The sequence below is a fragment of the Platalea leucorodia genome (assembly GCF_965183815.1).
Source record: "Platalea leucorodia genome assembly, chromosome: 4".
NCBI classification, from domain to species: Eukaryota; Metazoa; Chordata; class Aves; order Pelecaniformes; family Threskiornithidae; genus Platalea; species Platalea leucorodia.
Window position 1 is genome coordinate 53340884 of NC_138826.1, and position 23853 is coordinate 53364736.

The following is a 23853-nucleotide window of genomic DNA, read 5'->3' on the forward strand; positions in this document are numbered from 1 at the left end:
ATTTTTTCAAAAAGAGTAAACATGATCTGATTATCAGTGTTTGGAGAAATCCTAATTAAAAGGCTGATAGAAGACAATATCCTTATTCACAGAAGCTCTGCCACTGACCAGGTTTTGCATGATAGTCTTAAATTTTTCTCCCACATATTCAGGTCCCTGAAGTAAAAACAGCACTTCACGGTCCAGTGTTTCATCCAGGGACGTCCATTCAGTCTTGGTAATCTTTGAAGAGATGGAAGAGCCAGCTAGCTTATTTTGACATCTCCTTATTACAAGCCAGCATCAGTGACATTTAGACTTTTCTGAGGTATCCCTGCATCGTATTTACCAGAAGGTCAGAGTTACTGAAACTTGAAGCTTGTAAAAGCTTTTCAAAACCATCATGTCATGGGGATTTGAAAAAAGCAGGCCAGCCAAGCTGCTGAGTGATCCAAAGTAAATTTTCATGTCAGGAGTAGGCAAGAGGAAGTCAATAATTAGCTATCTTTATTCAGAAGAGGCTCTACCAAGTGATGAATAAGCAGAGCCCTTACTTGCTTTACAGGTGATTTGGTAGAATTGTGTCTCATTACAGCATTTGAGAGGTAAACACAGTGACTCACTGTGGCTGTGGGGAGTTGCAATAAGGGACAATACATTACTTTTGAAGCAGAGCTGCCTAGCCAAGTATACCTCCCATTTCTGGGCCTGTAGTTTTAGTCCATTAGTACTTTTTTTTTTTCTTGTTGCAAATGCTAACTCTTTGCAAATGCACCACATACAAAAGCAAGTAGCAGCATGGTGAAGTCTTACAAGAAAAATCACTGCAATAGCACATATTTGTTATCAGCTCTGCTGCACAGCTTGCATCTGAAGGGAAGATGGCACTGTAAGGAAGGATGGGACTCCATGGAATGCCTTTAGGGAAATGAGCACAGAATAGCTAAGATAAAAATCTGAGCCAAAACCATAATGTACATGTAAATTGTTTTTTTTCAAGTAGTTCTTCATTGGAGTGCTGGAAAGCTATGAGAACAGTAAATTAGAGACCAAACTTCCAGTGTTATGTGAAGTGTGTCTGATCAAAAGCGTACTTCCCAAAAGCCACCAAACCACCTGCTGTGTGTTCTGCAGAGGACACAGGGGACATTATAACTCCAAGCCAACAGGCTCAACTGCAATACTAAGATTTTGTCAGTCTGTGCCAGACTCATTAGATGAAGACTCTACAACCTTGTCAAGATGCTTACTGTAGTACTTAATTTTCTTTTTCATTACATTAGACTTCAAGGAAAAAAGTTTCCCCTCCTGCAACTGAAAATCATTGTTTGTGTCCAGTGTAGGCAGCATAAGAAGAAACAGACTGTTACTTTCTTCAGCATAACAACTTTTATATATTTGAAAACTCATAACTTCTCCTATCAGTCTATTCTTCTGCCAGCTAAATGCATGACCCTAGCTCTTCCAGATTTACTTTGTAGGTCTCTTTTTTAGAGCTCTGAGTGTTTTGTTTGCTTTTCTTTGGACTTTCTCCAATGTACTTGGGACAATATTGTAACCTTCACATTCTATGCTTATGTGCTAGGATTAACAGCTTCGAATCCTGGGGTTATCTAATGACCTACAGGGAACGCGCTTTGTTCTTCCTTTACTGGTACAAGACAACTGGGATGAGAGTCAATAAAGTTTTGATTCATACCTCAGAAGACTGAGCAAGTTCCAGCTCACAGTGCAGTGAATTCATCCCTTCAGGAATATTACTGTTTAATTTACACATCAATGGGAAACTCAACCCATTTCTAAAAGAAGCAGAAAAAAAAAAAAAATATGTATCAGCCCGTTTTGACTTTTGATGAACTGCATTTCCTGGGACTTGTTCACAATACTCACGAGATCAGCTCTTGCTGCATGTGTTGCATGTTCTCCAGTAGCTTATTTTTTTCTGCCCGCAAAGTCTAAAACATAACATCAGACCTGGTTAGAATGTTAGTTTGTCATGCAGAATAAGCATAGAATATGCATGCTTTCCCCTCACACAGTCAAAACCCGAACTTGGTCCCATACCTCTATTACTGAGGAACACTCCACAACGGTTAACTTCAGTTCTTTGATGTCCTGCTCCTTCTGCAGAGATTGTGGAGAAAAGAACCTTTAAATCACACAACCCAACAACTAGCACATTGAAGTGCATTTGTAATACTTACAGCTATGACGCTTTGTAACCAAAATAACACTATACTCAATCCTGCATCGCAGCAGTAAGCTGTAGGTTTGTGCAGCAATCTGATTATGTAACATAAAAATAGTTGCAAATTTAAAAGAATACAGTCAATTACCATGCATATTGGCTAACAGAAAGCACTCAAAAGACCTTTTCTATGTAACTCCTAAAATTAAGGAGACAGAAAAACTCTTTCCAGATGCTGTGCTTTAATTTATTACTTACCTGGTTTCTGTACCAGCAGTAGCAGATTAAACTAGACAGAAGCGCCCTAGTTTTAGCTGAAAACCTGGACTATATTATGCCTGGCACAAGTTTTAATCCCAAGTGACCCTTAAAACAAGTTGCAATGTTCCAAGTTTACTCTCATTAGTCTTCATGATTAAAGGCATAGAGTGTAGGGCTCTGCAGATTAAACACCGCCTAATGGAAGGGCTGACAGAGAACGTTTCAAACCTCACGGTAAGACTGAGGAGTTAGTAGAAGTAGTAGCTTTCTTAGCATCACAAACTAGCAATGGCTTCAGTCATGTCATTACTATAGAAGATGCTGCACAGACAAGCAGAGCATTTCTTAGAGAAGACAGGAACTTCAAGTTGGAGCTCTGGTCCTCTCACCCCTTTTATGACTTCTTCCTACTCCTCCTCTTTAAAAATAGTTGAGGTTTTTGAAAGAGATGAAATACATAAAAAGCTAAGCAGGAAAAGTGAGGTTATAGAACCAAGTTTCCAGCCTTGGCAGAGGCAAATGATGTATGGTGCTGAAGGTTTTTAAAGGAAGAAAATGAAAGTGTTTTCTTCACATACCTTCTGCAGGCCTGGAAAAGAAAGGTTGCCATAATAATTTTCAGTGACCATCAATCCTACCCGATCTACCTTTGGATAAAGAGCTATAAAAGGTTTTTTTTTAGTAAACCCTTACCCCACAGATCCTAATGCCAAGAAGCAAAGTGAGTTTTCCACACCAGTTTCTTCAAGATTATACAAACCAGTCACCTTTATCTACAAGAACATGCAATCTAGCAGTCTGCTTTCAAAATTCCCATTTAGTCAATAGACTAAAAAGGCCTTTTTAAAATAAAAGGATACTACAAAGGCCATGAAAGATTTGAATCATTCAAGAAGGAGAAAGTGAAAGCTATTTAAAAAAAAAAAAAAAGTTCATTTGTGCCCTTAAGTTGCTTCTGGCAAAAAAAACTATTAAAAAACACAGTTATGAAATTATCAGCTGGATCATTCTTGTCACTGTTTTAATTCAGCTGCACTCATTTTTGCAGACAGCCTAATAGTCAAATATTTCATCAGCTGATTTAGAACATGTTCTGCTAAACAGAAACTCTATTAGCCTAGAAGCCTATTTGCATAATTCATGAATCCAGAGAATGCCACCACCCTTACATAGTCTTACGTCTTTGTTTTCTAATACAATATACAAGCTTAAAAACAACATCAGAAATGTTCACTCTTCAGCAAAGCCTAGATAATTACACCTCAGTAATGAGAAAGGACAACTTTGCTTTTCCATTGGGCTCTGAATCATCACTTCTAGTTTGACACAAAAATTAAGCAATTTAAGTAAAAGACATGAAGGGAAGGATCTTCTGCAGGTACATTCTTTTCCCAGCTGTTGAAGGAGGTAGCCTTTAGAAGTTTCTGTACATTTTTCTGAAGTTTGCAAGTTTGTTTTGTTTTAATATGTTGTGATTTTTTTTCTTTTTTTAAATAAAAGCAAAATCCTGAAACCTTTAATTATGCTGACTCATAACCAGGTCCTAAAGCAGATCTCGCCTACTTTGAAGCCATTTATAGGATCAGGTTCTGTAGTGTGAGAACAGTAGAAATAAAAGTGCCACAGTGAAGACTATTGCCTTGCTTTTTTACAAATCATCCCATAGCCAGTATTTTCAGTCAAGACAGTAACAAAGTAAAAGCAACTAACCTGGATCAAGCTTGCCTCTTTATTCACCACAGTGCTCTCATAGATATGTGCTTGGATCTAAAGAATGACAAGATCAAAATAATTCCAGTCAATTATTATGCACTATAATACGAGCCTGTTCCTATCTCCTACTTGGAAGGGGAAAAGGGTATCAAGATTCCTTGCTTAGAAAAAAAATCAAATCCTTCTTTGAATACCTTGCATGGCATGTTTCAAAGTTCAAACCTTGCACCCAGTTAAAAGGGAAAGCACTCCCAGCTTTCAGTCACCTTTGTTTCCTCTTGTCTGTGCAGGCTAATAGTTTCAGCAACTCAGCCAAAGCACGACTTTCTAATAGATTTTCTCAAAGAGCAAGGGAAAGGTTTCCTAAAAGTTTAACTTAGAGGAAAGAATGAAACTGTGGATTGTTTATATTAGCCCAGTTTTTAGCCTCCAGACAGCAGCGTTCTCAGTCAAAGCTGTCATACTGTCCAAGCTATGATAGTGCTGCAGTTCTTTACTACAGACGGGTTCAGGGCTGTCTACCTTCCAGAGGCAGACATTTCCCTCACTAGACCTGAGTAAACTATAGGCTGTCTTTTTGTTGCTCCTAGAGTTGAAATGCTTACTTGAAGCTCTGCTGCATTTTTAGACAGCTCCAAAATCTTCTTTTGAAGTTCATCGGTGTCCATGTTATTCCTAATATTCTGAACAAGATACAGGGTGTTTAGGCACAGCTGAATGGATAGACAGCTTCTCCTTGAAGAAACTAGACAAAATGACATCTCCACCCCCAAGCTACTGCCTACTCTAAAGCACTACCAGCATTTATGCACATACATTGTACGTCCTTGCCCCACTGAAACTGTTTCTGCTCCTTTTTCCCCTGTTTCTCCAGAGCACTGTTAAAAGAGTAAACCTCAAAATGTGACTTATAAGAACTACCAGAACTAGAAGGCTAAAGAAAAGTTTTCAGGCCTGCAGCATGAGGATTATTTTTGGAATGATGCAGTTTAATAGCTATTTGGACTTAGGAGCTTTTCAGAAAGACTCATCTTGAGCATGGTAAACATGCTAACTGTGACTATCATGTTGTTATAATAGGTAACAGATTCCTGGATCCATGACGTGCTTCTTTTCATTACTATGTATGATTTAACCTGTTTCTCTATTTCATCCTAAATAGTCCAAAATACAGGCTGTAAGCAAGTATTAAAACATCACCTGATAAAAACTCTTTATTAAAATGTTTACTTTAATGAAATAAATACAAGAAAGTAAGAATTAATAGCTCTCCTCTAAACAAAAACAAAAAACCAAAACAACCAAAAAAAGACAGGCTAGAGATACAGCTCCATTAGCAGTATATTCCCTACAAGCCTCCTGTAGGTCCTTGGCCAATGTCAATGGATCCATCTGTGAGTGGAGCCCCCAGCCACTGCATGGGTTTTTTTTTTTTGGAGTTACAGCTCTATACAAGGCACCTCCTTTGGATCTTAAAGGAGGGAAACAGAAGTGAATATGAAATGAAAGAGTGTTGGATGGAGATTGTTTCAATCTAGTTAGCATATTTATAGCTGCGTTAACTAGAAATATTTGGAATTTGTCTATAAAGCTTTGAAAAAGAGGGGAAAAGCTGTTTGTCCCTATCCCCCATGCTTCCCCAATATTGTATCCTTACTTACCCAGCACATGGAAAGTCTGAAGCACAGTGTAACTTCAAGATACAGAGTTTTATGATAAGTCACCCTTGTAAAGTGTAAGATATTTTGATAACCTAATTACCATGTCAGGCTTCAAAGTCTGACAAACATTTCATTTCTTACTGGTGAGCTTTTACTGAGACAAAAACATGTACTTGCAAAGTCATGATTTATTTTACCTCTTCCTGAAGAGAAGTAATTTTGACGATGAGAGACTGATTTTCTTTTTCCTGATCAGGTTTAACAAAAACAAAGAACAAACAAAAAAACCAAAAAAAAAAAAAAAAAAAGAGAGAGAGAGAGAGAACCAAAGTAGTTGTTTTTAGCATGTCAAGTTCAATATTCAAAGCCAAACTAAGCCAAAAAGCAACAGATCACAAACACATCCAGGGCCCAATACCCAATATGAAGCTGTGGTGTTGCATTCCTTTGCTTCAGAGAGCACAGCAAAAAGGGGAGTGCTGAGGCCAGACCAGCTCGTGAACCCTCACTGACAGGTTTGACACAGGCATTTCCAATCAGAGTAAAAGTCAGACCACTAGATGATAGGAAGGAAGTATTCAAGGCCAGGGTTAGCAAGTCTAGCTGTGCTCATGCTTGAGTTAAGATAAATCCAGAAAGCCTATATGCCACGCTATGTTTTTTTCATATCAGACATGAAGAAAGGTAGTGGTATCCCGCTTGGTGCCTCCACTGCACAGGGAACAGCAACTAGGGGACTTATAAGCTCAACTACAAAACTTCTAATAATATTTCTCCCTCCCACCCCATCTTCTTCTCACAAGGTGAATTATGCACGTAATCTGAAATTAAAACAAAACAAAACTATACACACACTGCAGCAGGATAGCACCAAAATCTTGTGTTCTTGCTCAGCATGGAAGACTTTTTTGATTTCTAAAGACCCACCATCAGCAGCGCACAGAGCTGGAACACCAATTTACAGCTACACCCACACAGCAAGACGCAGCGTTGCCACTGTAGCATGAACAGCATGCATGGCAGCAACGCAAACATATGTTCTCCGGAGAGCCTACGCTCTGGTATCTGGCAACACCTGCTAAAGCTGCAGCCACATCAGCCTTGTTACCAGGCTGCTTTACACCTCTTACAATCACACAGGCTTTGCTACTCATACACCTGCGGTGTAATTCAGATACTTTCATGTAGGCAGCTCATGCCCTTTGAGACATGCCAAGGTGTGCTGCCTGGCTTCCAGCTGTCAGTCCAGAATGGACAGGTTTCTGACAGGCCCTTGTCATATCTGCCAGCCCATATGGACATTGACAATAACCTAGGAGTGTTTTGGTTGATGACTGTTTCATGTGGACATCTGAACCAAGTCTCCTATCCCTGCTGGTTCTAGAAAAGTCACATGAATTTCTGGCAGAACATCACCAACTTCAAAGCAGACAGGGCTCAATGATGGCAGCATGAGAGCTGTTGTCTTTAAGCATAATTATACATGAGACTGGACCTTTTAATTGTTTTCTTCATTGTAACTGACAATAGTTTAAAGAAACTTCCATGGAAAAAAAAAAAACACAACCAAAAAAAACAAAAAAAAACCCCAACCACGACACTTTACAGTGTTTTCATAACACTAATAAATCACATTTCAAACATCCTCAAAAAGCCTCAGTATCTACTGGTACAGAGGAGGTCATACTGCTGATTTTTGCAGTCTGAGAGGTCATGCCATTGTTACAGCAAGGTATGAGATGCTGTACAATGTAAGCTAAGAAATAAAAGCACCTACTAGCTGTTTATTCTGGCAGAGAATCTGCTGTCTCTTCTCTTCTGACAGGTTCAGGTTGTTTTTTGCTTCTTCTAGTTCTTCTTCCAGTGATTTGGCTTTCAGCACAGAATGCTGGATGCTGCGTGGGGGGAAGTAAATCCAGAGAAACTTTAGCGAGTTACTGTTGGTCATTAGATAGGCTTGAAATACCAAGAACAGTATTTTTAGAAGTCACCAGGGACTCATTCTTTGGCACAGATACTTAACAGAAGAGCAACAATCAAGTTTAAGCCCATCATTTCTGTCCAGTAAGTAAAGGCTCATGGACTTACCCTCTATTTATCAACCCCTTCTGCTCTCACGATAAGGGAAGAAACCCAGGCAAACACAGCATCCAAGACAACATGCTTTTGTTTGCATCCACCTAACAATCTAGCTTGTTACAGTCAAATATATCAGGTTACCTGAGCACACAAACTCATCTTTACAGTACTTCATTGTTAGCAGCTATGGAAACCATTTCAGTTCGGTTTTCAAGGATAAGCTCTGCATCGTTTTCTTATCCTGATCTGATATCCCAAACAATGTATATTTAACCAATGGGCCAAGGCCCTTTTCCTGGCTAGCTCTAGGCTGCAGAGAATCCCTGAGCACATGGTCCAACATGAGAGCATGCGTCCCATGCCAGCTACGCTGCAGGACTCTTGTCTTAACCTCCCCAGAAGATACTGGGAATGGTTTGGCAGTTGACATAACTGTATCACATTTGAATTAAACGGGTCAGATGAACATTATGAACTCACTGTAAAAATAGGTTTGTACTTGTGGCATTGATGGGTCCCCAGGCTGCAGCAATACTAAGCTAGCGAGACAACTCATTTTAGTTCCTCAAGGGACTAGCAAAAGAGCTCTTACGTGCTTATTTCCCCTCTGCTTGGCAACAAATATGTGGTCTAGGATTGGAAACCTTCCAGTGCTCGGCTGTTCTCTTGGTAATATTAAGCCTTGGGGGTTTTTTTGGTAATTTGTTTTGTTTGTTTGATTTTGCTTTACCCCAAGATTTTGCCTGTGTACACCCACAGCACCTCATGCTGCAAGAGCCAGGCTATAAGGTGAATGACTGATTTTGTAAAGAACCAGGAGGTACAGAGCAGAACAATCAGGCAAGAGAGTTAAACTTCACAGATACTATATTAAGTCAACAAAGTTGTGGTCATGAAGCACCAGTGAGGCTAAAAGTATAAAGCAAGGCTGGACCACTTGGAAGAAGACAGGTCTGCCCATGGCCGTTACACGGTAGACCTGGTGCCACCAGGGTCTCCCACCTTTTTATTTGTTGCCGTAGATGCTCATTATCTGCCAATAACTTATTGTTGGTCTCATCCACAGCTTCCAGTGTGAGCTTCAGCTTATTATTCTCTTCCTGAAGCTTCTGGTTGTTGTACTGTAAGTCCGCAACACAGGTTATCAAGTCAGAAGTCTCCCTGTTCCAGTAACAAAACCAGAAAATATTAAGAAAGGTGATTAGATCTAACGTAGACTTTTTGAAAATCCTGATGCTGTGCTGCACTGATTAGAGAGGCAAGACGAGAGCCCACAGAGGACTTGTAATGCTGCAGTGTACAGTCATTTGCTCTGCACAGAGATATCGGATCATTTTCAGAGCAGTTCTCTAATTCTATGGACACCAGGAACTGTTTTGTTTTTAAGCATTTTTTTTTTTTATGCTCCCTGCAGTTAAAGTATGCCACCAGACAAGTGCCACATCTGGGTGTCTGCATGACAGTATCTTAAGCCTTTGTTAATCACCTCTTAGGCCACCAATAATACTTTTGTATTGACTCCACAATTTCTGGATCCTTTCTTTTCTGCTAAATCATCCCCCACTATGCTTTCAGCTGAAACTTGAAAAAGGATCACCCTTTTGAGATCCTGAGAAAACAATAGGGAAGCATCAGAAAGCAGACCTTAAGATTTTTGACTATGCATAAAATGCAAAAGTTATCTTTGGAACTTCTGATGTTTGTTAAGTGCTTTGCTATTAACAGAATCCAGGTCAGAGTATGACTATAAAAAAATTAAAAAAAACAAAGAAAACCAAGGACCAGATTTTCAGGAGATCATGTCTTCTATTGTCATACACCTAAGAACTTGGGAGAGGGAAGGAACCACTTTAAAAAGAAACACATGACAAAACTCTGATCACAGGGAATTAAAAAGGCAAATGGATACAGAAGGACCAAGATATCAGTAGGAAAAATTACTAGTATTTTTAATTCTGAGCAGAAGCTGTGAGGAAGAACGTGATAGCATCAAGAGCTAGTGCAGACTGAGGTAAGCATTAGAAACTCTGCCAAGATAGTTTTCTGAAACAGTAGTTCTAGGAATTGCTCTCAAGTAATTCAAAGCTAGGAGTACTAAATTCTGAGAAAGAATTGCTTGAATGGACTTACATGTCTCCTTTAGACACATCACCCCCAAAGGCCTCCAAGCTTCCTGATGTAACATTCATCCGGACATGTGTCTTTTTTGCTGAAAGAGGTGGAGGTTTTGGTTATAGAGAAAGAAAGTGGAGTTTTCCTGAATAAAAACAGAATAAAATGGGCTGCACCTTCAGAGGTGTTTTTAAGCACTTTAAATTCCAGGTCTTCCATGCTTGCTGTTGGTTCCTCAGTGGCATCATTTTCCCTGAAACAAGGAAGCATCAAGAGTCACAAAATCAGTACAACACTGGATTGCTTACCAACTTTGTAACATTTAAAAGCCTTCAGCCAAAACCCACGCTGCAGTCACAATGTCCTGATACCATCTTTGTTCCAGAGTATGGAAGGCGCAAGCCACGGGAGAACTTTCTACTCTCCTGTTTTCACAGAAGCTTTTACAAGATAGATTGATAAAAAGTTATTACCATTTTCTCTTACAGTCTTCAATCCACTCCTTCATGATGGCATGATACGTTTCCAGGTCCATGGAGACATCTTTCTGATCTGGGTCAAGCATGTTGCACAGCTCTTCAAGACCACTGTCTTCCAATCCCCGACTAGTTGTATGTCTCAAATAATCAACTATCTTGGAAACTGCTACTTTTCCTAAAATAGATACAGGTTTCCATGCACCAGACTCTGAAGTCCAGTAGGCCATTGTAAAAAGCTGTAAAAGGGTGTGCACTAGTGCATATTCAATTGCCCTTGAGAGCTGTAGACAAGCAACTGATTCCTGCAGTTCTAGAGCGGCCTGGAAAGGAACAGTTTAGAGCTTTTGTGTCTTCTAATACAGAAGTGTGAAAGTCGGGTTTATTAGTTTTGTCAACTTCTGTTTAAGAAAAACAAACTTGCCTCATTTGCTATGCTACTACCTTCAGGCCTCTCACCAAATTGAGCAAACCCTGTGACTGACGTTATCTTACTCTGCTGCACTCCACTTTTAGTCATGTTTGAGGTGGAACTCAGAAGAATTATCTCTCGCTCTGAAGATTCCCAAAGTTCTCTTTTCTAACAGGAAAAAGCCAAAAGGAAATAAACAATCATTTCCAATAAGGTTGATTGCTAGAAGCATGTTGCTCCTTTACTTCCTCTGCACTAAAATACAGCAAAGATCAGCTGAGGGCGGGAGGGGAAGAGACAGGCACCATGCAAAAGAGGCAGAGATATTTATTCTGCATCTACCACACATACAGCCACCTAGCTAAGGTAGCCAGTCAGTCGAAGCATAATCACAGATTGCTACATCTCGGGATCCGTAAGACAATCTCGGCCTTGAAAACGTGCTGAGAGGAGAACAAAACAGAGCAATGAAAAGCCACTGGCAAACCTGTATGCTCTGTGTCACATGCACAGAAGATAGTGGTCAGTAAGTCTTCTTCACAGATCAAGCTCACATCATACATGTTGTCAGCTTTGTACCCCAGTGACTGCTTCCATCCTATGAAGAATAAGTTTGTTATTGTCCATCTTTACTTGCTTATAGTACGTTTCATGCACCACAGCTTCTTACTACAATATTATGTTCGTAATAGCATGAGCACACATAGCATACCACAGCTTGAATGACACACTATTATCTTTTTTTTTTTTTTTTTTTTTAAGGTGATTAAAAAAAAACCCAACAACAACAACCACCACCACCTAACCAAACCTCCCCTCCCCCTAAATAAAAACGGAGCTTTTACTGCCAAATGACACCAGGAACTGTTCATAGCTGGAGCCTCTGAGTTGGGAACTGGTCTATGCATCTGCTTCTACATACGCATGTTTGGCAACTCTGACTATTCTTTTGCATGAAGTAAACAGAAAAAACAGAACATTTTAAGAGGCCAGCTATTTCTCCCCCCCCCCCCCCCCCCCCCATATTGTAGAGAAATCATCATGGTCAGATTAAGTTATTAAGAAAACAATCCTTAAAAAAAAAAAAAAAAAAACACAAAACCACAACAAGCAAACAAACAAAAAACCACACCCAAACTCCTATATCCTTTTATATTAAAGGCAGACTAAATTAATAGCCAAATCTCTTATCCACAAAAAGGAATTGACAAATTTTAAAATAGTTTTTGACTTGACTCATTACTTCCTTGTTTTTACATTCACATTTATATTTTTTAGAGAAAAATTAAGATTTTACTCAGCTGCTTTTGCAGTCTTATTAGATTTGAGCGATTCTAAAACATATTGTTACTAGTTTTAGTAGTAATTAAATGTCACCTATGTAGGCTGAATGTTCAGATATCTAGGATTTTGGATTGGGAGGTTTTTTTTTTTCCCTCCGGATTTTTACCTCTTTCACTCAAAGATAATCTCTTTCGCACAGGAGGTTGGATCACAGCACTTTCTGACTTTTTATCAGATGTAAAGAAATATAAATTTGGACTTGACGTAAGATACTTCTGTTCATGAGGCACATCTTTAGATTCAATATTTGATAAAGCACACAGTTTGTTCTGTGTATTAGCCTCTCTGGATCTGAAGTAGGATGGAGAACAATTCTCCATAGGACACACTGGCATCCATGAGTTGCTGGGTCTCTCTTCGCTTTTAATGGTTGAATAGGTACCATTCGCAGAATAGGAGTCAGAGAAACACCCAAGACAAGGTGACAACAACTGCAAGTCTGCAGAGAAAACACTGTCACTGCTGGGACTGATTAAGTGTGGACTAGAACTATCATGACTTCTAAAAGTTCTTTTCTTCAGTATTTCTTCTAGATTTCTTTTTATATTGCACTGTGGACTGTCGAAGCTACAGGACTGAAATTTTGGTATCTGCAAAGCAGGGTTAGAGACTTGGTCCATCATTTGGATAGATTTGATCTTTCTGCATATACTGTCCACCGGGTTATGATGCCGTTTGTTAGCTCCATGTTCTGAAGACATTATCAATTCCCCTCTCTTGCAAAGTATCTGGAAAGAATAGGGACAAGATATAAGAGTCAGGATGATCAACATACACATATTCTTTGCACCAATTTTTCCATTCAACAGACAACTTGGAGCTTTGGTATCAAGTGATTTGAAAATCCTTGGTCCCTGTACCAGCTGTAACAGAAACCTTCAGTCACGATGTTTAGTTCTCCAGGGAACTAGAAATTATGTGGATTTGGAAAAGGTGGGGAAGAAAGAAAGAAAGACTTTCTGAAATCTCACTGCTTATTCTTAAATACAATAACCATGTCAGGTATGGAGAGAGGGTGGGGGAAACAAAAATAAGAACTGAAGAGCTCCGTGCAGCCTCGCAGTTGACTATCTTTTTAAGATTAAAGGAAACACTGAGCAATATTACTCAGACAGATTTATCCCAAATTGGGTATTTCTTTTTTTTATATAAAAGGAGTTCATTAAAAAGAAACAAAAGCCTCACACAACTTTTGTAACTATTACTTCTGATCACATTTGTAGCATGTACTTCGTTCCCTGGTTCCATGGCTTTTTGCTCAGGTCTAACAGCAACAACTGTCCAGCTATTTCCTGAAGGTATCTCCTACAGCGATAGACATTATCAGTTTCTGATCTCTTTCAGCGGCCTCCCAGTCAAACCCTGCAGCCACAGGTACACAAGTCAGTTGAAGTATTCTGAGCCTGCAGCCTTCTCGGTACCATATCGTGACAGGTTACAGAAGCCAAGATTTAAATGAAGTTTACTTTCAGGAAAATATTAGGCTGTCTTTCTGGGTATTGGCTTGGGGGATGTGTGGAGGTGGGAAAAGTGAGTGCAACAAGAGTTTCAGCATTTCAGTGAGCCTACAAGAACAAAAAACCAAACCCCAGTTGTTATACTAATTAGCCACAACTACAGCTATCATGCTACCACACAGGGAATTACCCAAAAAACGTACCCTACAGAGGCACTTCAGTTCTATTTGCATTTTTATTATCTATTCTCCCAGACAACATTTAAAAAGATAGTTCCAATAAGATAAGCATGTGTGCGTGACCAAGGCACGGAAGGTGCATTTTGCAGGCATAAAGCCACACTTCAAGTGAGATATCCATCTCTACCTTGCAATTTGCAATCTTCTCTCTAACTGAGTAGTTGGGAGCTTTCATCTGACACTGCCCCACTGTGGACTTCACTCACAGTTCCTCACCCCCAAAAAAAGAGCATCTGCTGCTGAAACATCAGCACTGAGAAACACCATCCACCAGCCCGTGTAATCCAGTGAACACGATCAGACTTGAACAGAGCTCTGTGACAGCCACCAGCAGCTTGACTGAATCTTTGTCATTAGAAAGAAACAAGAGGGAAACAAGCAATACTACTGGAAGTTAGCTATGACATTTAGATCATTATAAGAGATACATGATTAAAAAAAAAAAAATGCACCTGATAAAGCTAGCTGAAGCTCCCAAGAATGAGATTTTAAGTGATATTTTGCACCCAATATTGCAGCTATATACCTGCCTTCCACGACTATCACTTTCAACTCCTCAGCTCTGAAAATACACTGTATTGCTTCTCTCCAGAAGATTATGTACAATGTTAAAAAACAAATACCAAAACACACACACAAAACAACACTTGCTTTGAAGTAAGAAGCAGGGAAGCAGTCAAGAGTCCAGTGTATCTTAACTGCAAAACCTACATGACCAGCAACAACAGTCCTCAGATCCTCCAAGACCAGGTTTTACTTGTAGCCAGCCTATCAGAATAGTACCATTACAGACCAGACTTCTGTTAGGGGTAGAGGGAGAGGAAAATTAAACAGCAGCTTTATAACTAGAGCTCACAAGGTGGTGTGTGCATGTGAGAGGGACTGACATGGTTGACCGCAGGGACAGAACACCAGACTCCTTGACCCCAAAGGGATTTCCCCCTGCATAGTACAAATACCAACTTGCCCCCAGAAGGATATAGACTTCAGTGAACTGTGTCTTTTTACTCAAACTCTGCATCAAGAAATGAAATGAAGCAACCTCCCCCTCCCCAGGAAGTTAGCTCCCTGCTTTTCTTGTAGGCATAAAAAAAATAGTTCTTTTCTCAAAAACAGCAACGTGCTTCACTAGCATTTAACACAAGACTTGCCACTTGTATAATCTTGTGAAGCAAAGAGGAAAATCACAGGTAAGTATTTATTAATCTGGTTTGAAATAGACATAAATACTCAATGTTTTACTTAAATTGGTTTATTACAAGCTTCCTGCATGCCAGCAGCTTGGTTTTATATATGCAGAGTCAAGATCTCAAAGTTTATTTTTCTATCGTCATTTCTGTAAGTAGTAACATTTACCTTAATAAGCACGTCCTTAACCACGGGAATATTTAAAAAAACAAAACAGAACAAAACACACAATAGTGAGAGTCTCAGAATAATTTTAGAGAAGAGACTGCTTTTTATTATTATGGCTGATTCAAAAGATTTATTCCTTACAAATAAATGCCAGGAAGTTGAAGCAGCCTCCTATATTAGAGACACAGAATGTCTTTTAAAAAAAAAAACTTAAAAACATTGGAGTTAGTTAGTATGTTCTCTAAGCGCACAAGAGCCTTCAAGCAGATATAGAGTAACCCTCCATTAAAGAATATTAGTCTTTTTAGCTACAACGTGTTTTTAAATATTGCTTGTAATTCCTCATTAAAAAAAAAAAAACAAAAAAACCCAAAAAAAACCCCAAACAAAAAACCAGTCCTTATACTTACAATAGCATATGAAAAAATACCTTGTATTCCTCTCTAGCAGAGATAGCACAGGATGACAAAAGCTATTTTAGCTGTTCCTCTTAGGAGCTGAATGACCTTTGGTACTCAAATTAACAGAGGGCTCATTTGCTGGAAAATCAGCTTTAGGAGGTACACCTGTTGCTGGCTGCCACTCAGCTCTCAGGCTGAGAGGGGCAATGAGTTGCAATGAGGCGCAAATCAGCCGTCAGTCTCTGGCTTTCTAGCCCTTCTACTTGTTTTTTCACATCTCTCCTGCAGCTGTTAAACGAGTTGCCTGGAATTTCAAGGCATCCTGAAGTCTCCCTGCTATCCTACCCTTATTTTTAAAACAGTGAGGAAAATAATGATGTAGCTCACTGCTGTGTCTGAACTCAGGTACCTGGGATGTTTCTCACTTCTATTAGCAGTTATTTCTTACTTTTCCCACCTACTGCAAACTTTCAGGCAGGAGCAGATCTTTCCTAGTTTCTCCTGTGACAGTTTGAGCAGAGAATCCAGAAACTGTATAAATTTCATAGCTCTTACCACTTTTTTAAGGAAGGCAAAAGTTGGAACGTCTTGGGCTGATGGTGTATTAAAAAGTCTCTGTGTTACTGTCTGCTCTGCACTTGGTTCTGTGAGCAAAAAAAAAAAAAAAGAGTTTTGTCATTAGGACACATTTGTTAAATTTTAAAAACATTTGTTCTCAATATTTGCCCGTGCATACTGTTAAGACTGTTACCCAACTCCTCTTTTTTGTATTAAATTCTCAAACAAGGTTTGCATTTTAACACTGTGGCTCTTTAGGTATATGCTGTACAAATAACTGGAAATAGAATAATATTGTTGAGGGAATACTACAGCCTGCCCAGTACCTACTAACTGCACAGCCCATCAGACTTCCCCAAACACTTGGAGAAATGGCATCTCCCAACCTATCACAGGCTATTTCAGCACTCCTAGGAAAAAAGTAAGAAGTGCTCTCACAGGCGCTTTGTGATTAAAACCCAAAATGTGGAAGTGAGCTGACATTGCTGACTTGTGCAAAGCATTTGACACTGTCCCGCATGACACCCTTGTCTCTAAATTGGAGAGACATGGATTTGGCGGATGGACCACTCGATGGGTAAGGGATTGGCTGAATGGTCACACTCAAAGAGTTGTGGTCAAAGGCTCAATGTCCAAGTGGAGACCAGTGACGAGTGGTGTTCCTTAGGGGTCAGTATTGGGACTGGCGCTGTTCAACATCTTTGTCAGCGACATGGACAGTGGGATTGAGTGCACCCTCAGCAAGTTTGCCGACGACACCAAGCTGTGTGGTGCGGTCGTCACGCTGGACGGACGGGATGCCATCCACAGGGACTTTGACAAGCTTGAGAGGTGGCCCCATGCAAACCTTATGAAGTTCAACAAGGCCAAGCGCAAGGTCCTGTACATGGGTTGGGGCAATCCCAAGCACAAATACAGGCTGGGCAGAGAATGGATTGAAAGCAGTCCTGAGGAGAAGGACTTGGGGGTGTTGGTTGATGAGAAACTCAGCATTACCCGGCAATGTGAGCTTGCAGCCTAGAAAGCCAACCGTATCCCGGGCTGCATCAAAAGAAACGTGGCCAGCCGGTCGAGGGAGGTGATTCTGCCCCTCTACTCTGGTCTGGTGAGACCACACCTGGAGTACTGCATTTGGCTCTGGAGCCCCCAACGTAAGAAGCACACGGACCTGTTGGAGCTCCAGAGAAGGGCCATGATCAGGGCTGGAGCACCTCTCCTATGAAGACAGGCTGAGAGAGTTGGAGTTGTTCAGCCTGGAGAAGAGAAGGCTCCGGGGAGATGTTATAGCAGCCTTCCAGTACCTGAAGGGGGCCTGTGAGAAAGCTGGAGATGGACTTTTTACAAGGGAGCATAGTGATAGGACAAGGGGTAATGGTTTTAAACTGAAAGAGGGTAGATTTAGAAGAGATATAAGGAAGAAATTCTTCACTATGAGGGTGGTGAGGCACAGGAGCAGGCTGCCCAGAGAAGTTGTGGATACCCCACCCCTGGAAGTGTTCAAGGCCAGGTTGGATGGGGCTTTGAGCAACCTGATCTAGTGGAAGGTATCCCTGCCCATGGCAGGGGGGTTGGCACTAGGTGATCTTTAAGGTCCCTTCCAACACAAACTGTTCTATGAGTCTATGATTCTATGATTTATAGACTCATAGTCTATGAGTCTATGATGAGTCTATGATTCTATGATTTTATGATTCTATGATTGCTGTTCCTTGTTTCGTGGGAAAACTGTTAAATAAAAGTGAAAAACTTGGCACTGTCATCCAGCAGCATTACCAAGGACCATGGAGCTGATGCAATCAGTTCTGGTTTGATTAGCAGATGGGTGTTTTTGACTAGACATTCTTTCTTCCAGGAGTAAAGCTGATAATAATACAGAGGTAACATTTCTGAGATCAAACCAGTCCAGGTGAGGATCTCTTCTCTTTTATCTTTGAGAAATTTATGTGTATGGGAAGATTTTTAACTTATCGGTTTGAAGAGAAAACCTCTCACATTAAAACAGACCCCTATTTTTTCATACCTTGACAGGAACAAGTGACCTCTACTCAGGAAGGCTCCTGTCACCCAAAGGTGACAATGTTATTTGTGCTGCTGTACAGCTAGAAGAGTAGGCACTGTGCAGGTGCAGGAGCAAATGACCCTTGCCTATAAACCTTGCAATCTAAACTGAGAGAGATGGAGAGAAAAGTAGGGGCACAGGAAGCAGTGCTTCATTCACAGGGCCTGAGATATAAACTAGATGCCTGATACACTCCTGAAACCCTCAACGACACAGTCTGCCTCTTCTTCACATTGCTTCAGATGACAAATGCCACAGGACTGTAAAGAGTTAAGTGTAACTACGTAACAGCTAAGGTGTTAATTACTCTGTTTGAGTACAAACTCTGGTAATAAAAAATTCACAATAAAGTTTCTGATTTAAAAAAATAGCAGGTCCTTTCCTTTGTATTCCTTCAGGACAGGTAGAATCACAGACTCATGTAACGACTGGATCAGCTTGTGGGTTTTGTGCTATTTTATTCAGCTCTTCAAAAATAAATACTTGTAGCTTGCTGTGAGACCATGATTCACTGATGTGGGGGATCCAGCAGCAGGAAATTCCCACCATCCCCCATTTGCCTGGTGTGCAGTTCAAGTCCATGTGGCTCACGGCCTGTCTTTGCTGCACTACGCTGTGTAGTGCTTAGAGCTTCACTGTGGGCTGAGACAGGTACGCGCTGACAGACCTGGTTGAAGTCGTTTCCCACCCACTCTGGGAACATCTGAAATGTCTGTCAGTTCTCATGACCTGGTGCATCAGGTAGAGCTATTTATTCTCCCCTAAATTGGACTTCCACCTCTAGAACGAAGCTTTGTTTCAAACAACAATGATGATTGTTGCTACAAGTGTGTAACACAACAAAATACTCTTATTTTAGTAAGATTCCTGTTCTCTGGATGGTGGGATTAAAATACATGCTGTTCAAGGGTAAAGTGTACCTCATGGTCAGTATGCATGGGCAAATATTGAGGACAAATGTTTTCAAAGTTTAACAAATGTTAATGCAGCAGAGTTCCTAAGTTACTTGGTTTGTCCTGAAAATACTCCCCAGGGTTTCCTGTTTGGCCTTTAACAACATTTTCTTTTACATAAGTTACATATTTTGCATATAAATATGTGTATTTCTATATAAATGCATCAACACGTCCCCACCCCTCACGGTATGCATGGGTAAGGAAAACCAGCCCAAGAGGCTGCACATTTTATGGACCATGCTCACAGAGGTTGGGCACTTTACCTGTCAAGAACACTGAGCAGGCTGTTTCAGTCTCTGACACCTGACTGTCTGGTTATCATGCAGTTTCTCAAGTGTAACTTGCTTTTTTTCCTCTCTCCCAATTCTGTCCGTTGTTTACAACGAAATGTTGGCATCCAGCTGCTCAGCAGCAGCAGGTATTTCTTGGCCAGCTCCATGGGTGAGACTGTGTGACAAACATACTGCTCAGCCAAGAGGAGATGACTGCATGCGTAATGCTCAGCACAGTTTGTAGCCCGCTAGGTAGCTTCTTGACAAAGACAAAAATCCTCTTTGCCAAGTTCATGGGGGTGGAAGAAAAGGTCAGATGACTCCTTGGCCTTTGGTGCTTCTGTCATTATAGAAAGGCATGTTCTGCAAGATACGTTCAGTAGTATCTGCTTGTCCGGAGAGCTGTACGGCTTCTGCTAATGTACTTTGTAAACGCCTGTACTTAGATAGTCAGATCTCTTTTCCAGCTTGCAAACTGGAGAAGACTGGTTTTCAGCTGGTCTTTTTTTCCTGGTGTTTGCCCCAGACTTGTCCATTACTGAAAAAAATGTTGTACCATCCTATGGTTCACTGAACTTCAGAAGTAATACCTCTTTCTGTGATGTTTACACCTTTCAAATATTTGTGGATTTCTACTCTTTCCTGATAATTTTAAACATCCTTCACCCCACATAACACATTTAACTTTTAGTTATAATTATTCCTTGAAGTTTCTTCTCTTTCATCAATATACTTCTGAGAACAGTAGTGCCTGGACCTGAATGCAGCATTGATCACACTGCAGTCCTCAACAAAGGCTCCGTTACCTCTATTGTGTGAGGCATTTACACGATCCCTATCAGACTGTCTTTTCTACAGCTTGTGCTGTACCTCAAGTAGTTTTTAGTACAGTTCTTCTCATACTGTCTGGAGAAAAGAAGAAAAGCAACTCTAGTAACTATGCAATAGTGCTGGAATCAGGCCCTCAGACATTATGGTGCTGAATGTGCAACAGAATAGTTAGATAAATTTTGAGCCAGCAACTACTAATGGCCTCTGCAGTCATGCACCTGGTTTACATCACAGAGCATCTCTTCCCTTCAGAGCTGCACCATGAAAATACAGCTTCCCGGAGAAGTTAGGGCCTGTTCTGGAAAATAAGACTGAAAAACCTGTTCGTGTGACATAAAATGGCTGACATAAAATGTATTGATGGATTGCAGATAAGGTGTGCTCAGTCAGCAGGTTCTACAAGGCAAATATGGAACTTGGACACAAAGTTCCCGCTCGTCCGAGTGGGATGTATGGGGTTAAAGTCCAGAGTCAGCTTTGAAAGAGCACAGAAACACAAAAAACAAGCCTAAAAGAAGTTGTTAAGAGGTCATATGGTTCATCACCATGTTTCCGGGCAGGATCAGTTTACCAATGAGTCCTAAGAAGGGGCTGGCTAGCCTATTCTCTGAGTTTCTCAGTGATAATATATCCACAGCCTTCCAAGGCAATCTATATTTCACTGTGCTACTGTTAGAAAGCTTGCCTTACTATCTAACTTAAATCCCCTTATTGCAAATTAAACACAAAATTCTTTGTTTGCCATTTCCTACTTTGCAGACTCTGCCATGATAGTTCACAGCCTTTTAAGATGCTATGGTTAGCGTGTATGAGACAGAACTACACTCTGCTAGGTGCTGTTCAGGTGCCAGACAGAAGTGAAATGTATTTCCCAAAGAGTTAACAAACTAACAGGAAAGCACAAAGGAAACGAGAATAAGCACAAGAGACAAAGGTCATAAATCTCAGGAGATTTATACCCTGACACCATCAGAATACCATATTTGCTGACATACCTACTGGCCACCTACACACAACAGCTACACCCTTTACTCAAGAGCAAGCAACGGATCACTGGTGTCCTTACCAGCAGTTTAAAAATAGACAGGCACAATGACTGTAGCCTATATTTTTAGGGAAAGATTTGGGAAAGTACGTGGTCGTGACGCAAGTCAGTGATGTATGTTTGACCCCACTAGGTAAAACTCCACCACACGAGAACTTTTTCACCCACCTCAGCACTGAACTTCAATCCCAGAAATTGGCTTTTTATCATTTACAGTGTCAGGATAAGCAGTCTCTGCCCTTTAGATCATCTTTAAGAATAAGAATAGGTTATCTTCTTTCTAATAAGGGGCCCTGCTGCTACAGCAAGCTTCACTCTACTTCCCTCACTTAGGGTATTGATTACATGCCAAAGCTACTTCCTCATTTATGTGAATCAGCTGAGAAATGGCAGGATTGACAGTAAGTGTTTCATGTACAGCTCATCATCCTGAAGTGCTGTAGTTTTTTAGTGTGTTATGATCCATAACCCAATTATAGGCTACTTCAGTTTTCAAGAGTACAAGCTTACATGTGCCCATACACATCCACATGTTTTTTTGTGAATGCAAACACTCTCAGTATGCATTCCCTTCCCCAAGTGTTGCCTCCTGTTGCTGTTTGCGAATAAATCATGTCTCATATGCCATCCTAAAAGTGGTTAGATTCCTGGGAAAAGTGAGATGACCCCCTTCTCATAGGATCATGACAAGAAAGAGCTATGAAGGGAGAAGAAGAATCTTTTAAATTTTAATCACTAAAGTAGAATTGACAACCCTGGAGCTCTTTGTTCTGCATGCAGACTTCTTACAGATTTCTGGGGAGGCGGTTTTGAAATATATTTTTCTTTAAACGCCAAAGCAGCTTAGAATCGCTGGTCATAGTAAAAATAAATGGATTTAGGGCCCTAAGTCACAAAGGCACAGAGAATTTAAGTGAAAAATAAAAAACTTTTGGAAAAAAAAAACATTATGGAAATTCCTTTTGGGATTGGGTTCATTTCACCTGCTGTTGGCTGTGTAAAATGCTGTCTGAAGCCAATGAAGAGACAGACGTCTCCAGAGGGGGATTCGGTCCTTCTCTCAGAATGCTCTACACTCTATGGCCAGAGGGTGCTCTTTGAAGCCCTGTTTCCCTCCACTCTGCAGGAGCGATTCAGTTCCTAGTCAAAAGCAGTTAGTGACATTTTAGGTGCCCTAGGGATCCTGCCTGCCCTTCAGCTGCTTCTCCGCAAGTCTTGGGTCTCTTGCAGGCCCTGTGTCACAGCTGGCAGTCCCATGGGCATGTCTCAGCTGCCCTGGATGGTGTCTGGGCAAGGTAGCCTGACTCTTGCTACTTGTTGAAGCTAAGCACTTCACTTTTAGACACCTTAGTGCCTTTGAGACATCTGATGGTACAACATTGCAACCATTTATTTTAAGAGGATGCTGTCAAGGCCCTGCATTTGCTCTTGAGCTGATGGTCACCTGACCCTGCAATAAGCCAGTTCAGGTTTTGACCTGTCCAGATCAGCTCCCTGCTGTCCTCCAGGCAGCCTCAAACAAGCCCCAGTCTCTACAAGGAGGTGAGTGGGACTCTGGCAATATAGCCAGATTTGGAAGAGAGAGTGAGACTCCAGCAACACGAACTCAGAGCAGTTCAGACTTTGCAAAGTGGTCAAAAGATAAGAAAAGCTGAAGCTGTCTTTCTACAGTGTGGTAACGACATAAATCTTTCTCCATGCCTCCCATTCTCTTCCCCTTCTCCCCGGTTCCAACAGAAGGGGCTGAGCTGGTTGTCTTCACAGTTTATTTTGTGTTAACTTACCTCATTCCAGTGGCAGGAGAACCAGGGCTTATTTTCAGTGCCAAACACATTCTGGTCTTTCTACCACAAGGAGAACCATTGTGAAGAGAATATACTTTACATTGACCAATACCAAAGGTAGGGGGGGGTAATTTTCACAGACTCAGTTTTATGTTTTGATTCTGGCCCTGTGGTCTGTGCATAAAGAGAAGCTCTGAAGTCGCTACAGAAGGGAATAGGTGAGTAACTTCATCTTTTCCAAGTCTCTGCTTGTTAAATGTCTCCTGGATGCAATGCATAGCCCCTTTCTAAGGCTAAGGGTTAAACATCATCACGAAATGTCTCTTATCTGTCAGAGCTAGAGGAAAAGAGCAGGGAAAATGTAAACGTCACATTGAAGTAGATGCAAGTAGAATCCTTTCTGCTGGCTAGGGTGCATCGTGGTATGGCCTTTTTAAAGGATAAAGGTATAATAGCAGCTCCCAGCCATCACAAGAGCTGCATGAGGCCAAAACCTGAACTTCCTTCTCATTTCTTGCATCTATACCAGAGTGAGCTGCAGCTAACGCCAGGTCTATATATTCGACGAACAATTCTGTCTGGTATGAGCAGAGAACAGAGCAATATCCCCCCAAAAGCAGGAAAGCAATAGCACCTTCACTAACAGTGTGCTTCAGAGTAGTCTCCACAG

The 23853-nt window shown here is 40.8% G+C and overlaps 1 protein-coding gene across 1 annotated transcript in view; it reads right to left on the bottom strand.

Moving 5' to 3' along the window:
- IRAG2 (inositol 1,4,5-triphosphate receptor associated 2) overlaps nucleotides 1–12926 on the bottom strand; it is a gene marked incomplete at its 5' end in the record, with an annotated part of 39795 nt that extends 26869 nt beyond the window's left edge. The window contains 14 exons of the mRNA XM_082310761.1: nucleotides 91–222; nucleotides 1679–1778; nucleotides 1870–1934; nucleotides 2044–2103; nucleotides 4139–4195; nucleotides 4747–4824; nucleotides 6000–6050; nucleotides 7580–7697; nucleotides 8884–9042; nucleotides 10012–10090; nucleotides 10170–10246; nucleotides 10467–10647; nucleotides 11369–11479; nucleotides 12332–12926. Coding sequence (XP_082166887.1) covers nucleotides 91–222; nucleotides 1679–1778; nucleotides 1870–1934; nucleotides 2044–2103; nucleotides 4139–4195; nucleotides 4747–4824; nucleotides 6000–6050; nucleotides 7580–7697; nucleotides 8884–9042; nucleotides 10012–10090; nucleotides 10170–10246; nucleotides 10467–10647; nucleotides 11369–11479; nucleotides 12332–12926 — 1863 coding nt within the window. The remainder of the gene's footprint in view (nucleotides 1–90; nucleotides 223–1678; nucleotides 1779–1869; nucleotides 1935–2043; nucleotides 2104–4138; nucleotides 4196–4746; nucleotides 4825–5999; nucleotides 6051–7579; nucleotides 7698–8883; nucleotides 9043–10011; nucleotides 10091–10169; nucleotides 10247–10466; nucleotides 10648–11368; nucleotides 11480–12331) is intronic.
- Nucleotides 12927–23853: the final 10927 nt, after the last annotated feature.